This window comes from Gossypium arboreum, chromosome 13 (assembly GCF_025698485.1).
Source record: "Gossypium arboreum isolate Shixiya-1 chromosome 13, ASM2569848v2, whole genome shotgun sequence".
Taxonomy (NCBI): domain Eukaryota; kingdom Viridiplantae; phylum Streptophyta; class Magnoliopsida; order Malvales; family Malvaceae; genus Gossypium; species Gossypium arboreum.
In genome coordinates, this window is record NC_069082.1 from 57,737,493 (window position 1) to 57,758,350 (window position 20,858).

General features: G+C 39.0%; 1 protein-coding gene across 1 annotated transcript; it reads right to left on the reverse strand.

The window, feature by feature from the left end:
- Nucleotides 1–17,168: 17,168 nt before the first annotated feature.
- LOC128286809 (uncharacterized) lies at nucleotides 17,169–19,346 on the reverse strand. The gene is made up of 4 exons (XM_053024528.1): nucleotides 19,161–19,346; nucleotides 18,628–19,080; nucleotides 18,244–18,528; nucleotides 17,169–18,182 (listed from the first exon to the last, which is right to left on the reverse strand). Exons 1-4 carry the CDS (start codon nucleotides 19,344–19,346, stop codon nucleotides 17,169–17,171), a joined length of 1,938 nt encoding a protein of 645 aa, XP_052880488.1.
- Between the last annotated feature and the right edge of the window lie 1,512 nt (nucleotides 19,347–20,858).

A 20,858-nucleotide genomic window follows, 5' to 3' on the forward strand; every position in this document is an offset into this window, starting at 1 on the left:
ATTAGTGTAACCATCATACATCACTCGTCGGTCAAACTGCCATGGTCGTCCTAGAAGTAAGTGGCCCTTGTGCATCGGTACTACATTGCATAATACTTCATCAGAATATTTCTCGATGCTAAAGGACACTAGGACTTGTTTCGTCACTTTGAGTTCCCCGCCATCGTTAAGCCACTGAAGCTTGTATGGATTCGGGTGCTTGGTGGTTGACAGCCCCAACTTTTCTACCATGAGGGTGCTTGCCATGTTCGTGCAACTCCCTCCATTGATTATGATGCTACACACTTTCCCTTGCACTTGACATCTCGAATGAAAAATGTTCTCGCGTTGTTGATCGTTTTCCACACTTTGGAGACTTAGGCTTCGCTTGACAACGAGTAACTTGCCTTCAACGGGTTCTTCTAAGTCCTCCTCGACTTCAAAAGTCGATTCAAGCTCGTTCTCTTCCTCGTCCTCCGTTTCAATCTCGCCGTCAGCCCTTATCACCATGGTACGTCTATATATGTCCATGACCAAGACACTTGAAGCATTTTATGTCCCTTGAACGGGCAGTGGAACTTTCAGGAGCCTTACCCTTTACTTGACTCGGTAATAGGCTTATTCGCCTTAGATATTGCTGAAGAATCCTTCGTTCGATTTGTTGGAAAACCCTTGCTTGTGCTTTGGCCCCACTTAGAAGGATTGGTATTAGGATAGGCTCGGGTGGTACCTTTTCGCTTCAACTGCTTCTCCACTTTGATAGCCATGTGGACCATGTCCACAACCTCAATGTAATGTTGTAGTTCTACGACATTTGCAATCTCTCGATTAAGTCCTGCTAGAAAGCGAGCCATTGTGGCTTCTCGATCTTCTTGTATATCGGCACGGATCATAGCCACTTCCATTTCTTTATAATAATCTTCCACACTCTTCGTCCCTTGGATGAGATTTTGGAGCTTTTGATGCAACTTTCGATGATAGTAGGATGGAATGAATCGTCGTCGTATAACCGCCTTCATTTCGGTCCAAGTGGAAATGGGGTTCTCTCCGTTACGCCTTCGACTAGTGGTCAACTGATCCCACCATATCATTGCGTAATCTGAAAACTCAATTGCGACAAGTTTGACTTTCTTATTTTCAGAGTAGTTATCACAATCGAACACTAGTTCGATTTTTTTCTCCCACTCAAGGTACACCTCAGGATAAGATTTTCCTTAGAAAGAAGGAATAGAGAGTTTGATATTCTTCAAGTCATCATCTTCCAGCCTTCGATCTACTTGTCTGCGGTTTCAGGGACGTCTCCTTTTTAGGCTTATGTTAGACCCGTGATCGCTTTCATCTTCACTATGATTGTTAACATCATCGTCTTGAGCCCTTGGTTGTCTTTGTCATTGATTGGGCCCTTCATGTCTTTGCCTAGCAACTTCAGGATATTCATCGCGTTGTCTTTGGGCCTCAACTTGGTAGAGTCGATCTTCAAGAGGATTAAGCCTTCGGTCAAGTAATCGTTCCATCTCGCGCAAAAGGGCTTACATTTGCAAATTCAGAACGTTTTTGACTGGTTGTCGCCCTTGTTGTTCTTCCATGTTTTTTCCACTATTTTGGGACATCTATTTGTTTAAAATAGCCTCACAAACAAATCCTCTCAATCTGCTCAGAAAGAAAGAAGTTTGATGACACTCACACTCGTGTTTACACTCTTAGTTCGGCTTTTACCTCCCCTCGAATGCACTCACGCTGTCTTGCCTTTTACCTCTCTTAACTTTTCTCGTAATTTCGTAAGCAGATTCGTTAGGCTTAAACCTTGGTCTAGGTGGTCGGTTCAAAAGGGGTAACAAGAGATTGATGTATTCGGTTTAGGGTAGGCTGAAAGAATAGGGAATTGGGTTAAAAGTGTGGCGTATTAGGGAGAATAGAATAGAAGATGGATCGGGAACTATATCAGATCAAGCATGACGATCAAATAACAATTGAATTGCATAAATCACTTCTTTTTTTTTACGAATTTTTTTCGGATCCTACTTACTTTTGTTCACTTGTACTATTCTCGAGAGGTTTCGTCACACGAACTTCTCGTTTTAGTAGCTCTGATACCAGATGATACGATTTGCCTCGGGAATGAGTCGAGTCATATGTAGATTGCCCGATCGTCTACGAGAAGTTACGTTGGGTATAGTTGAGTTGAAGGAATGGTCGAAGTAGAAAAAGGGGTACGAACGAAATGGTAGGAATAAAATGGTATGAACGAAGGGATATGAACAAATTGGTCGGTTTAGGTTCGATTGGGTAAAGAAGAAAACGGGTTTGAACTAATAAAGGTGCTTACAAGAACCAATACCGAAATGGTATCGACCCGTTGTTTTTAAACCTTTTTAGTTTGGTTTAGGAATTGGTAAAGGAAACCTCGACCCACTATTTAACAAGATAGGAACCTCGGTATGTTTGAACGCCACACTACGAATAGTGATAAGTTCAGGTTCGACAAAGAGCACAGTTGACACAACTAGAATGCTAGGAACGCCAATCGAATCTTTGAACGAAATATAAGAAAAGTTTGCCTCACAATTTCGGCAGCATAACATTAACAAAAGTTTCAAAAGTTCCTTTACATGGAAATTGAACAAGTATTTATAGGCCTAAAGTCTAGGTAGTCGAATGGCCTTTCATACTTACAATTTAATTAAAAGAAAATTCTAGAAAAATAACTCTTAATGTGCATGACTAGATTCAGCTATGGGAATGATGGATGAATGCATCTTCATACTTAAGAAAACTCAAAATGAATGCATGATGTCCAATGGTCACTTGTAAGGTTCGGCCAACATTGTTAATGAAACAATGTTTGGCCAAAAATTATGAATTAATTAGGATACTCCGAGGGCCAACATATGTGTGCAAACCGAATGTTGAAGAGTCTTCCAATGTGAACAAGGTGAACCGAATAGTCTTGCCATGTGAACATAGGTGTGAAACGAATTAAGGAGAGTCATGGGGAAGCTAATCGGCCAAGCTATCTTCATGCATATGTGAGTGTCCTTTGGCCGAATGGTCACCTTGAAGAATGAAGAGATAGCACACCATACATAAATGGAAACATTCATGAACCTTGAAGACATTGAATATGGTCATACATGCACTTAGCCGAACATGCACCTAAGAGATTCAAGTCCCCCAACCGTCCATGCACCTTTCAAAATTCATGCTTGCTTTTAATCTCCATATGTCCATTGCGTTCCTATAAGAAATGTGATCAGAATTAATTCAAACTAATGTGAACACAAATATCAACATTAAATTCGATTATAACAAATTTATTTATCATCAATAAACACTTTTAAGACATACTTAGTATAACTAATGTGAACTAAACTTAATATGTAGGATATTAATTAACTAATAATTGAACTTATTAAATAAAAAGTCAATAGTAGTCAAATGAATTCAAAGTGAACTCCACGAGCTGATGTTTAATTCATGAGCTAAACCCGAGCGGGGCTTAAACTCATGAGCTGATAATGAGCTGGATCTGAGCTAATGAGCTAGTGTGGAGCTACATGGGAGCTAACTTGAGCTGAAAGTGAGCTCGGTGAGCTGAACTGAACTTGTAGAAAAGTTCGGCATGGATTCCCAAAATTGCCACCAGCTAGTTCAATAGGTCCAGCATTGACATCATCCCACACTTGCTGAACTAAAGCTATAACAGCTTCTTTAAATTGTTTTGCACGAGCCCTTGTGATCGGCCCTTGAGGTAGCACCATCGGATCTTGGCTTGGACTCGACTTATGGAATAACGGGTTCGTATCATCCTCTTTCCGTTGGAGTGATGAACAAGAAACTTCATTTAATAAAATTAAAGATTGTTTAACTAATGCTCCTTTACTTGTTCTTCTAGATTTTGCGAAGACTTTCGAGATCGAGTGCGATGCCTCAAGTGTTGGAATCGGCGCTGTTTTGACACAAGAGGGCCGACCTGTGGCTTACTTTAGCGAGAAACTTAGCAAAGCCATACTCAACTATCCGGTGTACGACAAAGAGATGTACGCACTCATACAGGCACTTGAGACGTGGCAACATTATTTGTGGCCAAAGGAGTTCGTCATACACTCCGATCATGAATCCTTGAAGCATATCAAAGGCCAACAGAAATGATACGAACCGCCTCGGGGAGAGTCGAGTCGTATGCTGAGTTGCCCGATCGTCTACGAGAAAGTATCGTTCAATTCACTTTTGGAATGAAGTTGATAGGAAAATAGGATGGAAGCTATGTATAATGGTTTAATGATGGATATGGAAGAAAGGGTTCTTAAAAGCAAGCACGAACCAATATTAGAAAATATCAACCCAAATGCTTATAGGCTTTCAAGGTGGAGGATGAAAGTGATAAACCTCGACCTGCTACTTAGCAAAGTAGGAACCTCGGTATAAGGGTGAACGCCACACTCGGTTGAGTGATAAGTTCAAAAGAAGAACAAGGTTGACACCAACTAAGAACTAGATAGGCCAACAAGTCTTCAACGAATTATGGGAGAAAGATCCTCTCCAAATAGTTTCATTAACAAAGAAACAATAAAACAAAGTTCAAAAAAAAACCTCCTTACAAATGAAAGAAAACAAATATTTATAGGCACATAGATGACCATTCAAATTTGGCATCTAGGTGTTCACACAATAATAAAAACGTTCACACTAATGTATTAAAATAGTTCCTAAATTTGGCAGATTCATGCACTAGTTGAATGGATACTTTCTTTTCCCTAAGTGTGTGCATGAATGCTTAGTCATAAAGAAAGGCTTCAAGTGACTTGTATGTGCACCAAAGGTTGTATTCATATCCTTGGGACGTTCATGCACTTGTATGGAACATGTATCTTCATAATTAAACACTTTAATGGCATGTAGGTTCATAAATGGCAGCATGAACCTAGTAAATTCGTTCTCCCTTTGTGCACGCACTTAATTCAATCAATGTGTTGAATTATTGAGTTAATTCCTTCCTTTGGACGTTCTTGAACCCATCCATGCATGTGTAGTAGCTTATAGGTCAATTCAAAGTGTGAACATGTTCAAGGAGCTATGCACTTAAGCCATTCATGCATTCTATCATCCCATGCATTTGATCCATTCATGGACTAGCCTTTAATGTCCATACATGCATTCGACACATGCATGAATTTGTAGAAACCTTGCATCTAGCCGTACATGCACCAGCATTTAATACTTCTTCATTCATGAGTGTGGAATGCCCAAAAGATATGTTTCTTCATCCATACATTGTGCCATCCTTGATCATTGTATCTAAAAAAAATCAAATTATGAGACATCATGTGAACACATTAATGTCATGCATTAAATCGGCTAAAATGTGAACATAATTAAAATATGTAATAACTATGACATATTAAAACAAATATTAATATAAGTCAAATTTGATGCTTAAATAATTATGTTCAGATTTTTTTTAATGCATTAAAGTCTAAAACCGGGTTGAGCTAAAATGAGCTAAGCTTTAGCCCTTAAGCTAAAGTTGAGCTGAGATTATACTCCTAAGCTGAAGTTGAGCTGAGGTTTAGCTCGTGAGCAAAATATAAGCTAGGAGTGAGCTCGGTTTAGCTCAGACAAGTTGGATTGAGCTCGAATAAGCTGGATTTGAGCTGGACGAAGCTCGTGGAGATGGAAACGAGCTGGGATCAACTTGCCAACATGTCAATGCTTGGCTTGATAGACTTGTTCGATAAAGTTTGCGGGGCGTGCTTGTATCATTCCCCCCTCTTTTAGGCAACTTGTCCTCAAGTCGAGCTGTTTATCCATGGGAGAACTTTGACTCGTGCATGGTTTTCCTCGATCAAATGGGATGGAAAATGTCACACAAACCTGAAAAATTCTTACCACTACCAGTAAAAAGAAACTCAAATGAGTCAAATTCAAATGTGTTCGATAGTTCATAAAATATTCATTCAATTGAACATATGCCAAAAATCTCAATTGCACAAAGCAAGCATACGTAAATTTATCAAAGAGTTTCGTTAGACCATCATTACAAACATGAAAACTAAGTTGGATCAAGGGATAATTGGTTGAAAATGATGGTAGGCATTTTAACACATTATTCCTCATCCAAAACATTTTAATTTCTTTAGTCGAATATAGCAACTCATTTGGTCCCTTGTCTTGTTCATGCAAGGTATGCCATGGCCAAAGGTATGCTAACTCTTCCTTTCGTATTTGAACAACATGAGGGGTGTCTCCAAATTCCAACATAATAATCACATCATTACAATGCCAAAAGGAAAAATCCATCACATCAAAGTATAAATAATTTCCAAACAACAAATCAAGGGAATTTTCAACTTCAATCGAATTGAGCAAAGTTATTTAAAAATTTTTAAATGACTTACCTTGACGAATATGAAGAGAAGACAATTGAGGATTGGGTTTACCTTTCTCAGTCAAAATGAATCTTCTCTCTTTGGATAGATAACGTAAGACAAACCTATTACTCCGATAAATTTGAATAGGTGGTGACGCACCATGTCATGTCTTGCTCCTCGAGGGGTGGAATTCACAAAAATAAGATTGGCTAGTATTATCGAAAACTATGGTGATACGAACCATCTCGGGAAGAGTCGAGTCGTATGTAGATGGCCCGATCGTATATGAGAAGTTACGTTAGGATTGGTTGAGTTGAAGGTATAGTTAGAGTAGAAAGAGGGGTACGAATGGAATGGTAGGAACGAAAGGGTAGGAACAAAATGGTATGAACAAATTGGTCAGTTTAGGTTCGATTAGGTAAAGAAGAAAGAACGGGTTTGAACTACTAAAGGTACTTTCAAGAACCAAATACCGAAATGGTATCGACCCGTTGATTTAGCCTTTTGAGTTCGGTTATAGGTTTGGTAAGGGAAACCTCGACCCACTATCTAACAAGATAGGAACCTCGGCATGTTGAACGCCACACTATGAATAGTGATAAGTTCGGGTACGACAAAGAACACGGTTGACACAACTGGAACGCTAGGAACGCCAAACGAATCTTTGAACGAAATATAAGAAAAGTATGCCTCACAATTTCGGCAGCATAACATTAACAAAAGTTTCAAAAGTCCTTTACATGGAAATTGAACAAGTATTTATAAGCCTAAGTCTAGGTAGCCGAATGGCCTTTCATACTTACACATTAATTAAAAGAAAATTGTAGAAAAATAACTCTTAATATGCATGACCAGATTCGGTTTTGGGAATGGTGGATGAATGCATCTTCATGCTTAAGAAAACTCAAAGTGAATGCATGATATCCAATGGTCACTTGTAGATTCGCCAACCTTGTTAAATGAAGCAATGTTTGGCCAAAAGTATGAATTAATTGTGGACACTCCAAGGGCCATCATGTGTGTGAAACCGAATGTTGAAGAGTCTTCTAGTGTGAACAAGGTGAACCGAATGGTCTTGCCATGTGAACATACGTGTGAACGAATTAAGGAGAGTCATGGGGAAGCTAATTGGCCAAGCTATCTTCATGCATGTGTGAGTGCCCTTTGGCCGAATGGTCACCTTGGAGAATAAAGAGATAGCACACCATACATGAATGGAAACATTCATGAACCTTAAAGACATTGAATATGGTCATACATGCACTTGGCGAACATGCACCTAAGAGATTCAAGCCCCCAACCGTCCATGCACCTTCAAAATTCATGTTTGCTTTTAATCTCCATATGTCCATTGCGTTCCTACAAGAAATGTGAACATAATTAATTCAAACTAATGTGAACACAAATATCAACATAAATTCAGTTATGACAAATTTAATTATCATCAATAAACACTTTTAAGACATACTTAATATAACTAATGTGAACTAAATTTAATATGTAGGATATTAATTAACTAATTATTGAACTTATTAATTAAAAAGTCAATAGTAGTCAAATGAATTCAAAGTGAACTCCATGAGCTGATGGTTAATTCATGAGTTAAACCCGAGCTGGGCCTAAACTCGTGAGCTGATAATGAGCTGGTCCCAAGCTAATGAGCTGGTGTGGAGCTACATGGGAGCTAACTTGAACTGAAGGTGAGCTTGGTGAGCTGAAATGAACTTGTAGAAAAGTTCGCATGGATTTCAAAATGGCCACTAAGCGGTTCGATAGGTCTAGCATTGACATCATCCCACACATGCTGAACTAAAGCTATAACAGCTTCTTTAAATTGTTTTGCACGAGCCCTTGTGATCGGCCCTTGAGGTAGCACCATCGGATCTCGGCTTGGACTTGGCTTATGGGAAGCCGTGATCGTATCAAATATGGCCCCGGCCTTCACACTTTAAACACTTAATATCATGAGCTTGATTAGGAATGGGCTCATTTCTACTCAAACTAGTGTCACTGCTTGGTTGATTGGGCTTAGCAGCAACGGATGGTTCCTTAGACTGAATAGGAGTTTTTTTCATTCCTTGATTCCATTTTCTGGTAGAAGACGTTGGATAGGTCCGGTTGATAGTTTTTTGCTTCAATTGCCTTTCAACCTTTATCGCCATTTGAACCATATCCGTCACTTCAACATAATGTTGAAGTTCCACGATATTGGCAATATCACGGTTCAAACCAGCAAGGAACCTTGCCACCCTTACTTCACGATCTTCATCCAAGTTGGCTCGAATCATGGTAACCTCTATTTCTTTGTAATAATATTCGACACTACAGTTGCCTTGATTGAGATTTTGCAGTCATTGATATAATTCCCTATGATAGTATGAGGGAATGAATCTCTTTCCCGTGACAGCCTTCATTTCATCCCACGTCGAGATAGGTCTCTCACAATTCTTCCTTCGACTAGTCACGAGCTGATCCCACCATATGATTCCGTACTCCGAGAATTCTATGGCTACAAGTTTCACCTTTTTTATCTCCAAGTAATTATGACATTCAAAGACTAGATCGACTTTCTTTTCCTACTCTAGATACGCCTCCGGGTCATTCTTGCCTTAGAATGGCGGTATGGATATTTTAATGTTTCGAAGGTTATCGTCAGGATGATCTCTTTTTTGATAACCCCGATTACATTGGCCTCGATCTCGCACACTCCAAATAGACGAACAATCACTCTCTTGGTCACTTGACTCATAAGGCTCCTCCCGATTTCGGTTAGGACGCCCACACCCACACCTTGCTTGCTCAGGGGTTCTTTCTTATTGTTCTCGTGCCTCTACTTGATAGAGTCGATCCTCGATGGGCTCGAGCTTACGATCAAAAAGTCTTTCCATTTTACACATTAAGGCTTGTAGGTTCAAATCCGGTACTTCTCCACCCGCAACATTGCGAATGGGCCGCAAGCCTCCTCCCTCCACTTGATTTCTCTTGGGGCTTCTAGACATGAGAATTTAATCACACAACAAAAACTCACAGACCACTCACAAGGAAAGATCACTCAATTTTGGATTTTATCTCTCTCGGATAGTGATGTGATCCGGCCCGGGTAGATGAGTCAAATTCACGTAGTTGCCCGATCGTAGTTCGAGAGAGTCGTTCGTGTCTCGAATTTTAGTAATAAAAGTAAAATAATGGATTAGAATAAGCGGAAGGTTTCAAGAAGGGTAAGTTTAGTAATAGGTTCGGTTATGTGTAGCAAAGATGGGTGATGGATAAATGGGTCGGTTTGGTATAACAAGAAAAAATTCGAAGGATGGGAATGGAAAATGAACTCAACGTCAGGAATGATTCAACACTAAGAAGTGTCACCCCGGTTCCTATATTGTTAAGGTGAAAGTATGGATAGATGGATAGGTGAACGCCACACCAAGATTGGTGATAAGTTCAAACAAGACGATTGACGCCACTAGCACAAGCCAGATAAGTCTTTCGAAACTTGTACGAGATATGAGAGGAAGCCTCACAAGAACAAATGTTCATTTTTACAAATGAAAGAAAACAAATATTTATAGGCACATAGATGAGCATTCAAATTCGGCATCTAGGTATTCACACAATAATAAAAATGTTCACACTAATGTATTAAAATAGTTCATAAATTTGGCAGATTCATGCACTAGCTGAATGGACACTTTCTTCCCCCTTGGTTTGTGCATGAATGCTTAGTCATAAAGAAAGGCTTCAAGTGACTTGTATGTGCACCAAAAGGTTGCATTCATCTCCTTGGGACGTTCATGCACTTGTATGGAACATGTATCTTCATAATTAAACACTTTAATGGCATGTAAGTTCATAAATGGAAGCATGAACCTAGTTGGATCGAGCTTGAATAAGCTGGATTTGAGCTGGACAGAGCTCGTGGAGCTGGAAATGAGCTGGGATCAGCTTGCCAACATGTCAATGCTCGGCTTGACAGACTTGTTCGATGAAGTTTGCGGGGCGTGCTCGTATCATTCCCCCCTCTTTTAGGCGACTTGTCCTCAAGTCGAGCCATTTGTCCATGGGAGAACTTTGACTCATGCATGGTTTTCCTCGGTCAAATGGGATGGAAGATGTCACACAAACCTAAAAAATTCTTACCACAGCCAATAAAAAGAAACTCAAAGGAGTCAAATTCAAATGTGTTCGATAGTTCATAAAATATTCATTCAATCGAACATATGCCAAAAATCTCAATTGGACAAAGTAAGCATACATAAATTTATCAAAGAGTTTCGTTAGACCATCGTTACAAACATGAAAACTAAGTTGGATCAAGGGATAATTGGTTGAAAATGATGGTAGGCATTTAAACACATTATTCCTCATCCAAAACATTTTAATTTCTTTAATCGAATATAGTAACTCATTTGGTCCTTTGTCTTGCTCATGCAAGGTATGCCATGGCCAAAGGTATGCTAACTCTTCCTTTCATTTTTGAACAACATGAGGGGAGTCTCCAAATTCCAACGTAATAATCACATCATCACAATGCCAAAAGGAAAAATCCATCACATCAAAGTATAAATAATTTCCAAACAACCAATCAATGGAATTTTCAACTTCAATCGAATTGAGCAAAGATATTTGAAAATTTTCGATGACTTACCTTGACGAATATGAAGAGAAGACAATTGAGGATTGGGTTTACCTTTCTCACCAAAATGAATCTTCTCTCTTTGGATAGATAACGTAAGACAAACCTATTACTCCGATAAATTTGAATAGGTGGTGACGCACCATGACATGTCTTGCTCCTCGAGGGGTGGAATTCACAAAAATAAGACTGGTTAGTATTATCGAAAACTATGGACTTAAATGGAAAAGGAAAGTTACCATGGAAATTTGATTCAATTCCAAAAACATAGGTTGGCCTTACCTTCTCGAAATGAAACGAAAATTTCAGATGTGGCCAAACAAGGTGATTAATAAATGAATCAAAATTGAAACCCAAATCATTGAATTTCACCTTCTTATCAAAAGTTCGAACTTCAAGCAAACATAATTTGAATTTAAATGATGCAAAGCGCTTAATGTTTCCATAAAATGAATTCATGTAGCAAATACCGTGCTTGAACACACGAACTTGATCATTTGATTTAGCAGCAACATGTTAAATAAGGAAAATATAATCAACTCATCGCATGATTCAAATTTCACTCGTTCAATCAAACTTGAAAAATTGGCACAACCAAGCATATTCATTTTATCACCAAAGAAACGATGCAACATGTTATCATGCAAGTAAATCAAAGGAAACTTAAACATGCAAATACTCGAACAATTTTGCATCGTAATTTCTACTCGAACAGATAGATCAAAGAATGGAAATCTTGCACAAAATTTCAGAGATTTATCTTGAAGAACAAAGTTAAACAGATCAATTACTTCATGCAAAAATCTTTTAATGCATATATCGAGCAAAGAAGTTGTGTTCATGCAACCTTTCAGAAATTCAAATCCATCACAAATCATTTGAATAGGCACGTTTAAACAGAAGATGAATTCAAAGAATTTTTATAATCAAACAAATCAAAACGTGAAAAACTGCTATCACACACATTCACAATTTGCACAGGATGAACCAATCCAACAGAATCAACAAAATTGTCATTATAAAACATGTCATAGGACAGAATCTTCATGACATCTTTTGAAACAACATCGTTAACATTAGTATGTGAACAGTAATTAAACAAATCAAAAGATGGAAGATTTTCAAAAATAAGGCCATAAAAATCTATTTGAGCAACTTTGTATTCAAACGGCCTCGAATCAATAAATAAGGAATCCTTACATTTCTTACCTTCAATTGCAAGGGGGTGGCTGTCATTCGTGAACTTACCTTTTTCGAACAACCTAAAACACCTCTCATTTGGAAGGTAATGTAGATGGAATTGGTCGCACAAACTTCTAGGAACCTGAAAAGTTAATTCACAAGAAGATCGAATGTGGGTTAGTAGAAATAATTCTCACTTGCTCACTTGTTTTCTCACCGATTCTTTTGTTTCAATTTCTTTTTCATCTTCTTTTCACTCTCGATTTCTTTTCGTTCTCTTTTCAATCTCATTTTCTTTTCATTTTCTTTTTGCTTTTCAAAGGCTTTTTCAAGTTCTCTCAAGATTCGCTCATTTTCTCTCTTACTTGCCTCTTGCCTCTGTTTTCTTTTTATTTCATTTTCTTTTCTTTTCTTTGCTTTCTCTTTACAAGAATGTACAAAAGAACGATGAGAATACAAATCTTGTTCGAAAGATGAAGAACTATTTGCATATGATTCACAATCAAAACTTCGTGAAGAATACTCCGAGTAAGATTTCTTTGAAGATCTAGTAGGAGTATGTCTTTCTCTTTGAATGCCATCTTGGAACGAATCAAAATCATAATCGGCTTCTCATCTTCTCGAATTTCTTGATGAAAAGGACTTTCGATCGAAGTCACTTCTCGAATTCGCTGATGAATAAGAGTCATAGTATGAATCTCTTTGTCTCAAAGTAGATGATGAAAAGGAATCACGATTGGAACTTTTTTTCAGGTAGTAGTCGGGGGTATATCTCCGTGGGGTTCTTGGTTCCGTTTTACGACTTGAAGAAACTCGATCACTTTGGCCTCGTTTAGTCGCCATTCTTCGCATTTCTTGAACCAAGTATTGGTATTCCGATTCAGTGAACTCTTCGCGTGACATGATTTTTGTTGCTAAAAAGAAAATGTTAGATCACAAAACAAAATGAAAAAAAATAAAAAAAAAATTAAGTACCTCACCACAAACCTCACAATTTCGCTCGGAAAGAAGAAGAAAAAAGGTGTCACTCCCGCTCGTGTTTGCACTCATTTGGCTTTTACCTCCACTCGAATGATCTCACTCGCTCTAGCCTTTTACCACTCAAGCTTACTCTCGTAACCTCGTATTTTATTTCTTTCGACTTGTCTTGGTGCCTTGGGGTCGGTTTCAAGATGGTTACAAAGGTTAGAATGTCACGGTGTACGGATAGGCTAAAAGAAAAATAGTCTTTGGTGTAGTGTGGCGTTTTGGGGGGGGTAAAAGTTGCTGGAAAGAAAGATTGAAGGTCGAAACAAAAATGTAAACAAAAGAATAGATCTTGATCACACACTTTCCTTCTTTTTTTTTAATTTCGTATTTTTTTTGTCTCTTTTTTTTAATACTTCACAATATCGCTATTACAAGAGAGAGAACGAAAATTACAACTTTAATTTTTTTTTTAATTCGAATTTTTTTCACAACGAACCTAGTTCGATCTTGATACGAACGTCGGCGCCTCTTGATTTACAAGCTCTGATACCAAATGATGTGATTCGGCCCGGGTAGATGAGTCGAATTCATGTAGTTGCCCGATCGTAATTCGAGAGAGTCGTTCGTGTCTCAGATTTTAGTAATAAAAGTAAAATAATGGATTAGAATAAGCGGAAGGTTTCAAGAAGGGTAAGTTTAGTAATAGGTTTGGTTATGTGTAGCAAAGATGGGTGATGGATAAATGGGTTGGTTTGGTATAACAAGAAAATAATTCGAAGGATGGGAATGGAAAACGAACTCAACGTCAAGAATGATTCAACACTAAGAAGTGTCACCCCGGTTCCTATATTGTTAAGGTGAAAGTATGGATAGATGGATAGGTGAACGGCACACCAAGTTTGGTGATAAGTTCAAACAAGACGATTGACGCCACTAGCACAAGCCAGATAAGTCTTTCGAAACTTGTACGAGATATGAGAGGAAGCAACCTCACAAGAACAAATGTTCATTAACAATTTTGGCAAAAGTCCTTTACAAATGAAAGAAAACAAATATTTATAGGCACATAGATGACCATTCAAATTCGGCATCTAGGTGTTCACACAATAATAAAAATGTTCACACTAATGTATTAAAATAGTTCATAAATTCGGCAGATTCATGCACTAGCTGAATGGACACTTTCTTCCCCCTTGGTTTGTGCATGAATGCTTAGTCATAAAGAAAGGCTTCAAGTGACTTGTATGTGCACCAAAAGGTTGCATTCATCTCCTTGGGACGTTCATGCACTTGTATGGAACATGTATCTTCATAATTAAACACTTTAATGGCATGTAAGTTCATAAATGGCAGCATGAACCTAGTAAATTCGTTCTCCCCTTTGTGCATGCACTTAATTCAATCAATGTGTTGAATTATTGAGTTAATTCCTTCCCTTGGACGTTCTTGAACCCATCCATGAATGTGTAGTAGCCTATAGGTCAATTCAAAGTGTGAACATGTTCAAGGAGCTCTATGGTCAACATAGAATTAGTTAGCAGCTACTTCTTGGCCGAATAAGTGCCTTGGAAAGTTAAGAGACAGCCACCATACATGCACTTAAGCCATTCATGCATTCTATCATCCCATGCATTTGATCCATTCATGGACTAGCCTTTAATGTCCATACATGCATTCGACACATGCATGAATTTGTAGAAACATTGCATCTAGCCGTACATGCACCAGCATTTAATACTTCTTCATTCATGAGTGTGGAATGCCCAAAAGAGATGTTTCTTCATCCATACATTGTACCGTCCAAAGGAATGTACCTACATGAAATAAACAAGTCATTAAGACATCTCGTGAACATTCATAAATTCGGCATGATGTGAACACATTAATGTCATGCATTAATTCGGCTATGTGAACATAATCAATTTATATAATGACAATGACATATTAATAACAAATATTAATATAAGACAAGTTTAATGCTTAAATGAATATGTGCAAATTTTTATTTAATGTATTAAAGACAAAACCGAGTTTAAACTAAAATGAGCTAAGCTTTAGCTTGTGAGCTAAAGTTGAGCTGAGGCTAAACTCCTAAGCTGAAGTTGAGCTAAGGTTTAGCTCGTGAGCTGAATATGAGCTAGGAGTGAGCTCGGTTTAGCTCAAGCAAGTTGGATCGAGCTTGAATAAGCTGGATTTGAGCTGGATGGAGCTCGTGGAGCTGGAAACGGGCTGGGATCAGCTTGCCAACATGTCAATGCTCGGCTTGACAGACTTGTTCGATGAAGTTCGCGGGGCGTGCTCGTATCAGATAGTCTCACCACTCTCTTGGCTTTTACCACTTGGTTTTCTCTCTTGAAATTCTCTGCAAACTATGTAGACAAATCAAAGAAAACCTTTGGGGTCAGTTTACAAAATTGGTGTGGTTAGGTGAGGAACAATGTAAGGCTAAGGGTAGGCTGAAGAAAAGAGGTGTGTACGAAGGTAGCATAGAACTTTGAGGATCGGGAATACCAAAGAATTAAATACTACTTCCAATCACTTTTTTTTCAATTTTTTTTCAACTTCGATTTTTTTTGTTTTAACTACAAAATGATACTTTCAATGAAATACTTGAATTTCACGAAATAACTTTTTTTTTTACATTTTTTACTAATATACGATCCTGGGGTTTAAAATGTCGATACTTACCTCTATTTTAACTGGCTCTAATACCAACTTGATACGCACTTGCCTCAGATGAGATTCGTGACGTAAGAATTTGCCCGATCGTAAATCGAGTAAGCTAGAGTGTTTCAAAGAAGGTTGATGGAACGAAAGGGGATTTGGGCTCAAATGGAATAACACGGTTTTGGGAAAAGATTTAAGGAATGGAAGTTGGGAATTCGACTAAGGTTCAAGCAAGAACTAGCACAATAGGAGTGTACTAATGATACGAACCGTCTCGGGAAGAGTCGAGTCGTATGTAAATTGCCCGATCATCTACGAGAAGTTACGTTAGGTTTAGTTGAGTTGAAGGTATGGTCAAAGTAGAAAGAGGGGTACGAATGGAATGGTAGGAATGAAAGGGTAGGAACAAAAGGATATGAACAAATTGGTCGGTTTAGGTTCAATTAGGTAAAGAAGAAAGAACGGGTTTGAACTACTAAAGGTACTTTCAAGAACCAAATACCGAAATGGTATCGACCCGTTGATTTAGCCTTTTGAGTTCGGTTATAGGTTTGGTAAGGGAAACCTCGACCCACTATCTAACAAGATAGGAACCTCGATATGCTGAACGGCACACTATGAATAGTGATAAGTTCGGGTACGAAAAAGAACACGGTTGACACAACTAGAAAGCTAGGAACGTCAAACGAATCTTTGAACGAAATATAAGAAAAGTACGCCTCACAATTTCGGCAGCATAACATTAACAAAAGTTTCAAAAGTCCTTTACATGGAAATTGAACAAGTATTTATAAGCCTAAGTCTAGGTAGCCGAATGGCCTTTCATACTTACACATTAATTAAAAGAAAATTGTAGAAAAATAACTCTTAATATGCATGACCAGATTCGGTTTTGGGAATGGTGGATGAATGCATCTTCATGCTTAAGAAAACTCAAAGTGAATGCATGATATCCAATGGTCACTTGTAGATTCGGCCAACCTTGTTAAATGAAGCAATGTTTGGCCAAAAAGTATGAATTAATTGTGGACACTCCAAGGGCCATCATGTGTGTGAAACCGAATGTTGAAAAGTCTTCTAGTGTGAACAAGGTGAACCGAATGGTCTTGAGCCACAGGACGTCCGTCTTGTGTCAACACGGCCCCGATTCCAATGCCCAAAGCATCGCACTCGATCTCAAAAGTCTTCGAGAAATCTGGAAGGGCAAGCAAAGGAGCGTTAGTGAGACAATCTTTGATTTTTATAAATGATTTCTCTTGTTCATCGTTCCAAATAAAAGAAGAATTTTTCTTAATAACACTTGTAAGTGGAGCAGCAATTGTGCTAAAATTCGAAACGAATCGTCGGTAGAAACTTGCTAGGCCATGGAAACTTCAAACTTGCGTAACGCTCGTAGGCCTTGGCCAATCTCGTATGGCCTTAATCTTCTCTTGGTCTACCTCAAGACCATCCGCACTAACTACAAATCCTAGAAAAACAGTTTTGTTAGAACAAAAAGAACATTTCTTTAAATTAGCATATAAGGTCTCTTTTCGCAAAACTTCTAAAACAGATTTGAGATGACTTACATGTTCTTCCATAGATTTGCTGTAAATCAATATATCGTCGAAATATACCACACAAAACTTACCGATGAAAGGCCTTAAGACATGGTTCATTAGTCTCATGAACGTACTTGGAGCATTGGTAAGGCCAAAAGGCATAACCAGCCATTCGTATAGTCCGTGCTTGGTCTTGAATGCTGTTTTCCATTCGTCTCCTTCTCGCATCCGAATTTGGTGGTAGCCACTCTTCAAATCGATTTTTGAGAACACTTTGGCCCCACTAAGCTCATCTAACATGTCATCTAAGCGAGGAATGGGATGACGGTATTTGATTGTTATCTTGTTAACGGCTCGGCAATCCACGCACATGCGCCATGTTCCGTCCTTTTTCGGTACCAATAATACGGGAACAGCACAGGGACTTAGGCTCTCGCGAATGTAGCCTTTTTCCATCAGCTCATTGACTTGTCTTTGCAACTCCTTGGTCTCCTCCGGATTGGCTCGGTAAGCAGGTCGATTTGGAATAATCGCTCCCGGCATGAAATCAATTTGATGCTCGATTCCACGAAGTGGTGGAAGACCACTCGGGGTTTCTTCCGAAAAAACGTCTTGGAAATCCTGCAACAAAGACAAAATAGGAGGGGGTATGGTATCGGGTAAATCGTTAGTAGAAATTAATGCTTCCTTGTACAAAAGTACAAGAATAGTTCGATTCATCACCAAAGCCTTCCTCACATCACTAACTCTTGTAAAAACACTCATTTTCTCTATTTTCTTTTCTTTTTCTTCTTTTTCTTGGATATTTTTCTTGTCACTCTCTTTTGTTTTCTTTTCTTTTTTTCTCTTCTTTTATTTTTTACAACTTTCTTTTCTTTTCTTTTTCTCTCATTTGCTCAATAGAAGCTTTTAGCTTGATTTGGTCTTCATACACTTGTTTGGGAGTCAATGGCGCCAACGTCACATTCTTTCCCATGAATTTGAATGTATACCGGTTGGCATACCCGTCGTGTTGAACTCGTCTATCAAACTGCCACGGTCGGCCAAGTAGCAAATGCCCGGCATGCATCGGTACGACGTCACAAAGAACTTCATCCGAATACTTGCCGATGTTGAAAGAGACAAGTACTTGCTTTGTTACCTTAAGCTCTCCTCCGTCATTGAGCCATTGTAGTTTGTAGGGGCTTGAATGCTTCGTAGTAGGTAAACCAAGTCTTTCAACCATCATGGTACTTGCTACATTGGTACAGCTGCCTCCGTCGATAATGACGCTACAGACTTTGCCTCCGACTTGGCACCGAGTGTGGAAGATATTCTCTCGTTGGAGATCATTCTCCGTGCCTTGGAGACTTAGACTTCGTTTTACAACAAGTAGTTCTCCTTCCATGGGTTGTTCCACGTCCTCCTCGACTTCAGAAGCTGATTCAGATTCTTTCTCCTCCTCATCCTCCGTTTCGATCTCGCCATCGGCTCGCAATACCATGGTCCTTCGATTTAGGCATTGGCTTGCTATGTGGCCTCTTCCGAGACACTTAAAACACTTAATATCCCGATTTCGATTGTATGACGATTCGGGTGCCTTGCCTTTGTTCATTTCGGCGATGGGCTTGTTGGTTTTTGGAGGTACCGTGGTCTCCTTCCCTCGAGGATTGGCAGGTCCTTTGCTTGATCCTTGGCTCCACCTTGAAGGGTTGGAAGTGGGAAACCCTCGACTTGGGCCTTTTCTCTTGAGTTGTCTTTCCACCTTGATGGCCATATGGACCATATCAACCACTTCAATGTAGTGTTGTAATTCCACCACGTTTGCTATATCTCAATTTAGACCAGCCAGAATCTCGCCATCGTTGCTTCAGATCTTCTTGGACATCCGTCAATCATCGCAATTTCCATCTCTTTGTAGTAATCCTCAACACTTTTGGACCCTTGTGTGAGATTTTGAGTTTTGGTGCAACTCCGGTGGTAGTACGCAGGATAAATCGTCGCCTCATCACCGCCTTCATTTCGGTCCATGTAGAGATAGGGCGTTCACCGTTACGCCTCCGACTAGTGGTTAGTTGTTCCCACCAAATCATGGCGTAGTCCGAAAACTCTATTGCGCTAGTTTCACCTTTTATTCTCGAGTAATTGAGACAATCGAACACCAACTCTATCTTTTTTCCCACTCAAGATAGGCCTCCGGATCGATCTACCTTGAAACGGTGGAATAGTCAGTTTAATGTTCTTGAGATCATCATCTTCGCGTCTTCGATCTCATTGTCGGTGTTGCCTACGTCGATCACTAGCATTAGACTCTTGTTCACTTTCAAGATCACTAAGGTCATTTGCTTCATCGTCTTGGACCCTTCGTCTTCCCCGGTTCTGATTTGGTCTCTCCCGTCTTGGTCTAACCCCCTCGGGTGCTCTTTCACGTTGGCCATTCACTTCAACTTGGAACAAACGGTCTTCGATGGGATTGAGCCTTCGATCTAGGAGTCGCTCTATTTCTCGTAATAAGGCTTGCATGTTTAAGTCGGGGACGTTGCGAATGGGTTGTCTTGCCGGACGATCTTCCACGTTGCGATCTGACTCTTGTGACATTAAAACGTAATTAAAGTAAACCTCACCACAAAAGCTCACAATCTCTCGAAAAGGAAAAGAAGTTGTTTCTCTCACACTCGTGTTTGCACTCGAAATTAGGCTTTTACCTCCACTCTATTGCACTTACAACTCTCGTGCCTTTTACCTCTCTTAACCTTTTCTCGTGATTTCATAAGCGATTCGTTAAGGCTTAGTCCTTGGTCTAGGTGGTCGGTTCAAAAGGGGTAACAAGTGATTGATGTATTCGGTTTGGGTAGGTGAAAGAATAGGAATTGGGTTAAAAGTGTGGCGTATTAGGAAGAGTAGGATAGAAGATGGATCGGAAACTATATCAACTCAAAGCTTGACGATCAACTAACAATTGAATTGCATAAATCACTTTTTTTTTTCGAATTTTTTTTCAATTTTTTTTCAAACTTGTATAACTTTTTTGTACTATATCAATAAACTAAATACAATAGAAGTACTTTTGTACACGATTTTTTTTTCTCTCATTTGCGTGAATTTTTGTTTTTATAATAACAAAGAACAAACCAATCAAAATGAGAAAACTTGATATATGAAATTTTTTTTTCGACCCTACCTCGGGAATGCTCCGCTTCAAACGTCTAAGCTTCTCGTTTTAAGTAGCTCTGATACCAGATGATACGAACTGCCTCGGAAGAGTCGAGTCGTATGTAGATTGCCCGATCGTCTACGAGAAGTTACGTTAGGTTTAATTGAAAAGGTCAGATAAAGGAAAGAAGGGTTTGAAAATTCAGGTTTGGAGTCCGAATAGGTATGGATGAAGGAATTGGTTCAATTAGGTAAATGGAGAAATGGGGTTGAACAAGAAGTGCAAACAAGAACCAATACCGATTTGGTATCGACCCGTTGTTTATAAGCTCTTTTAGTTCGGTTTGGAATTGGTAAAGGAAAAACCTCGACCCACTATCTAACAAGATA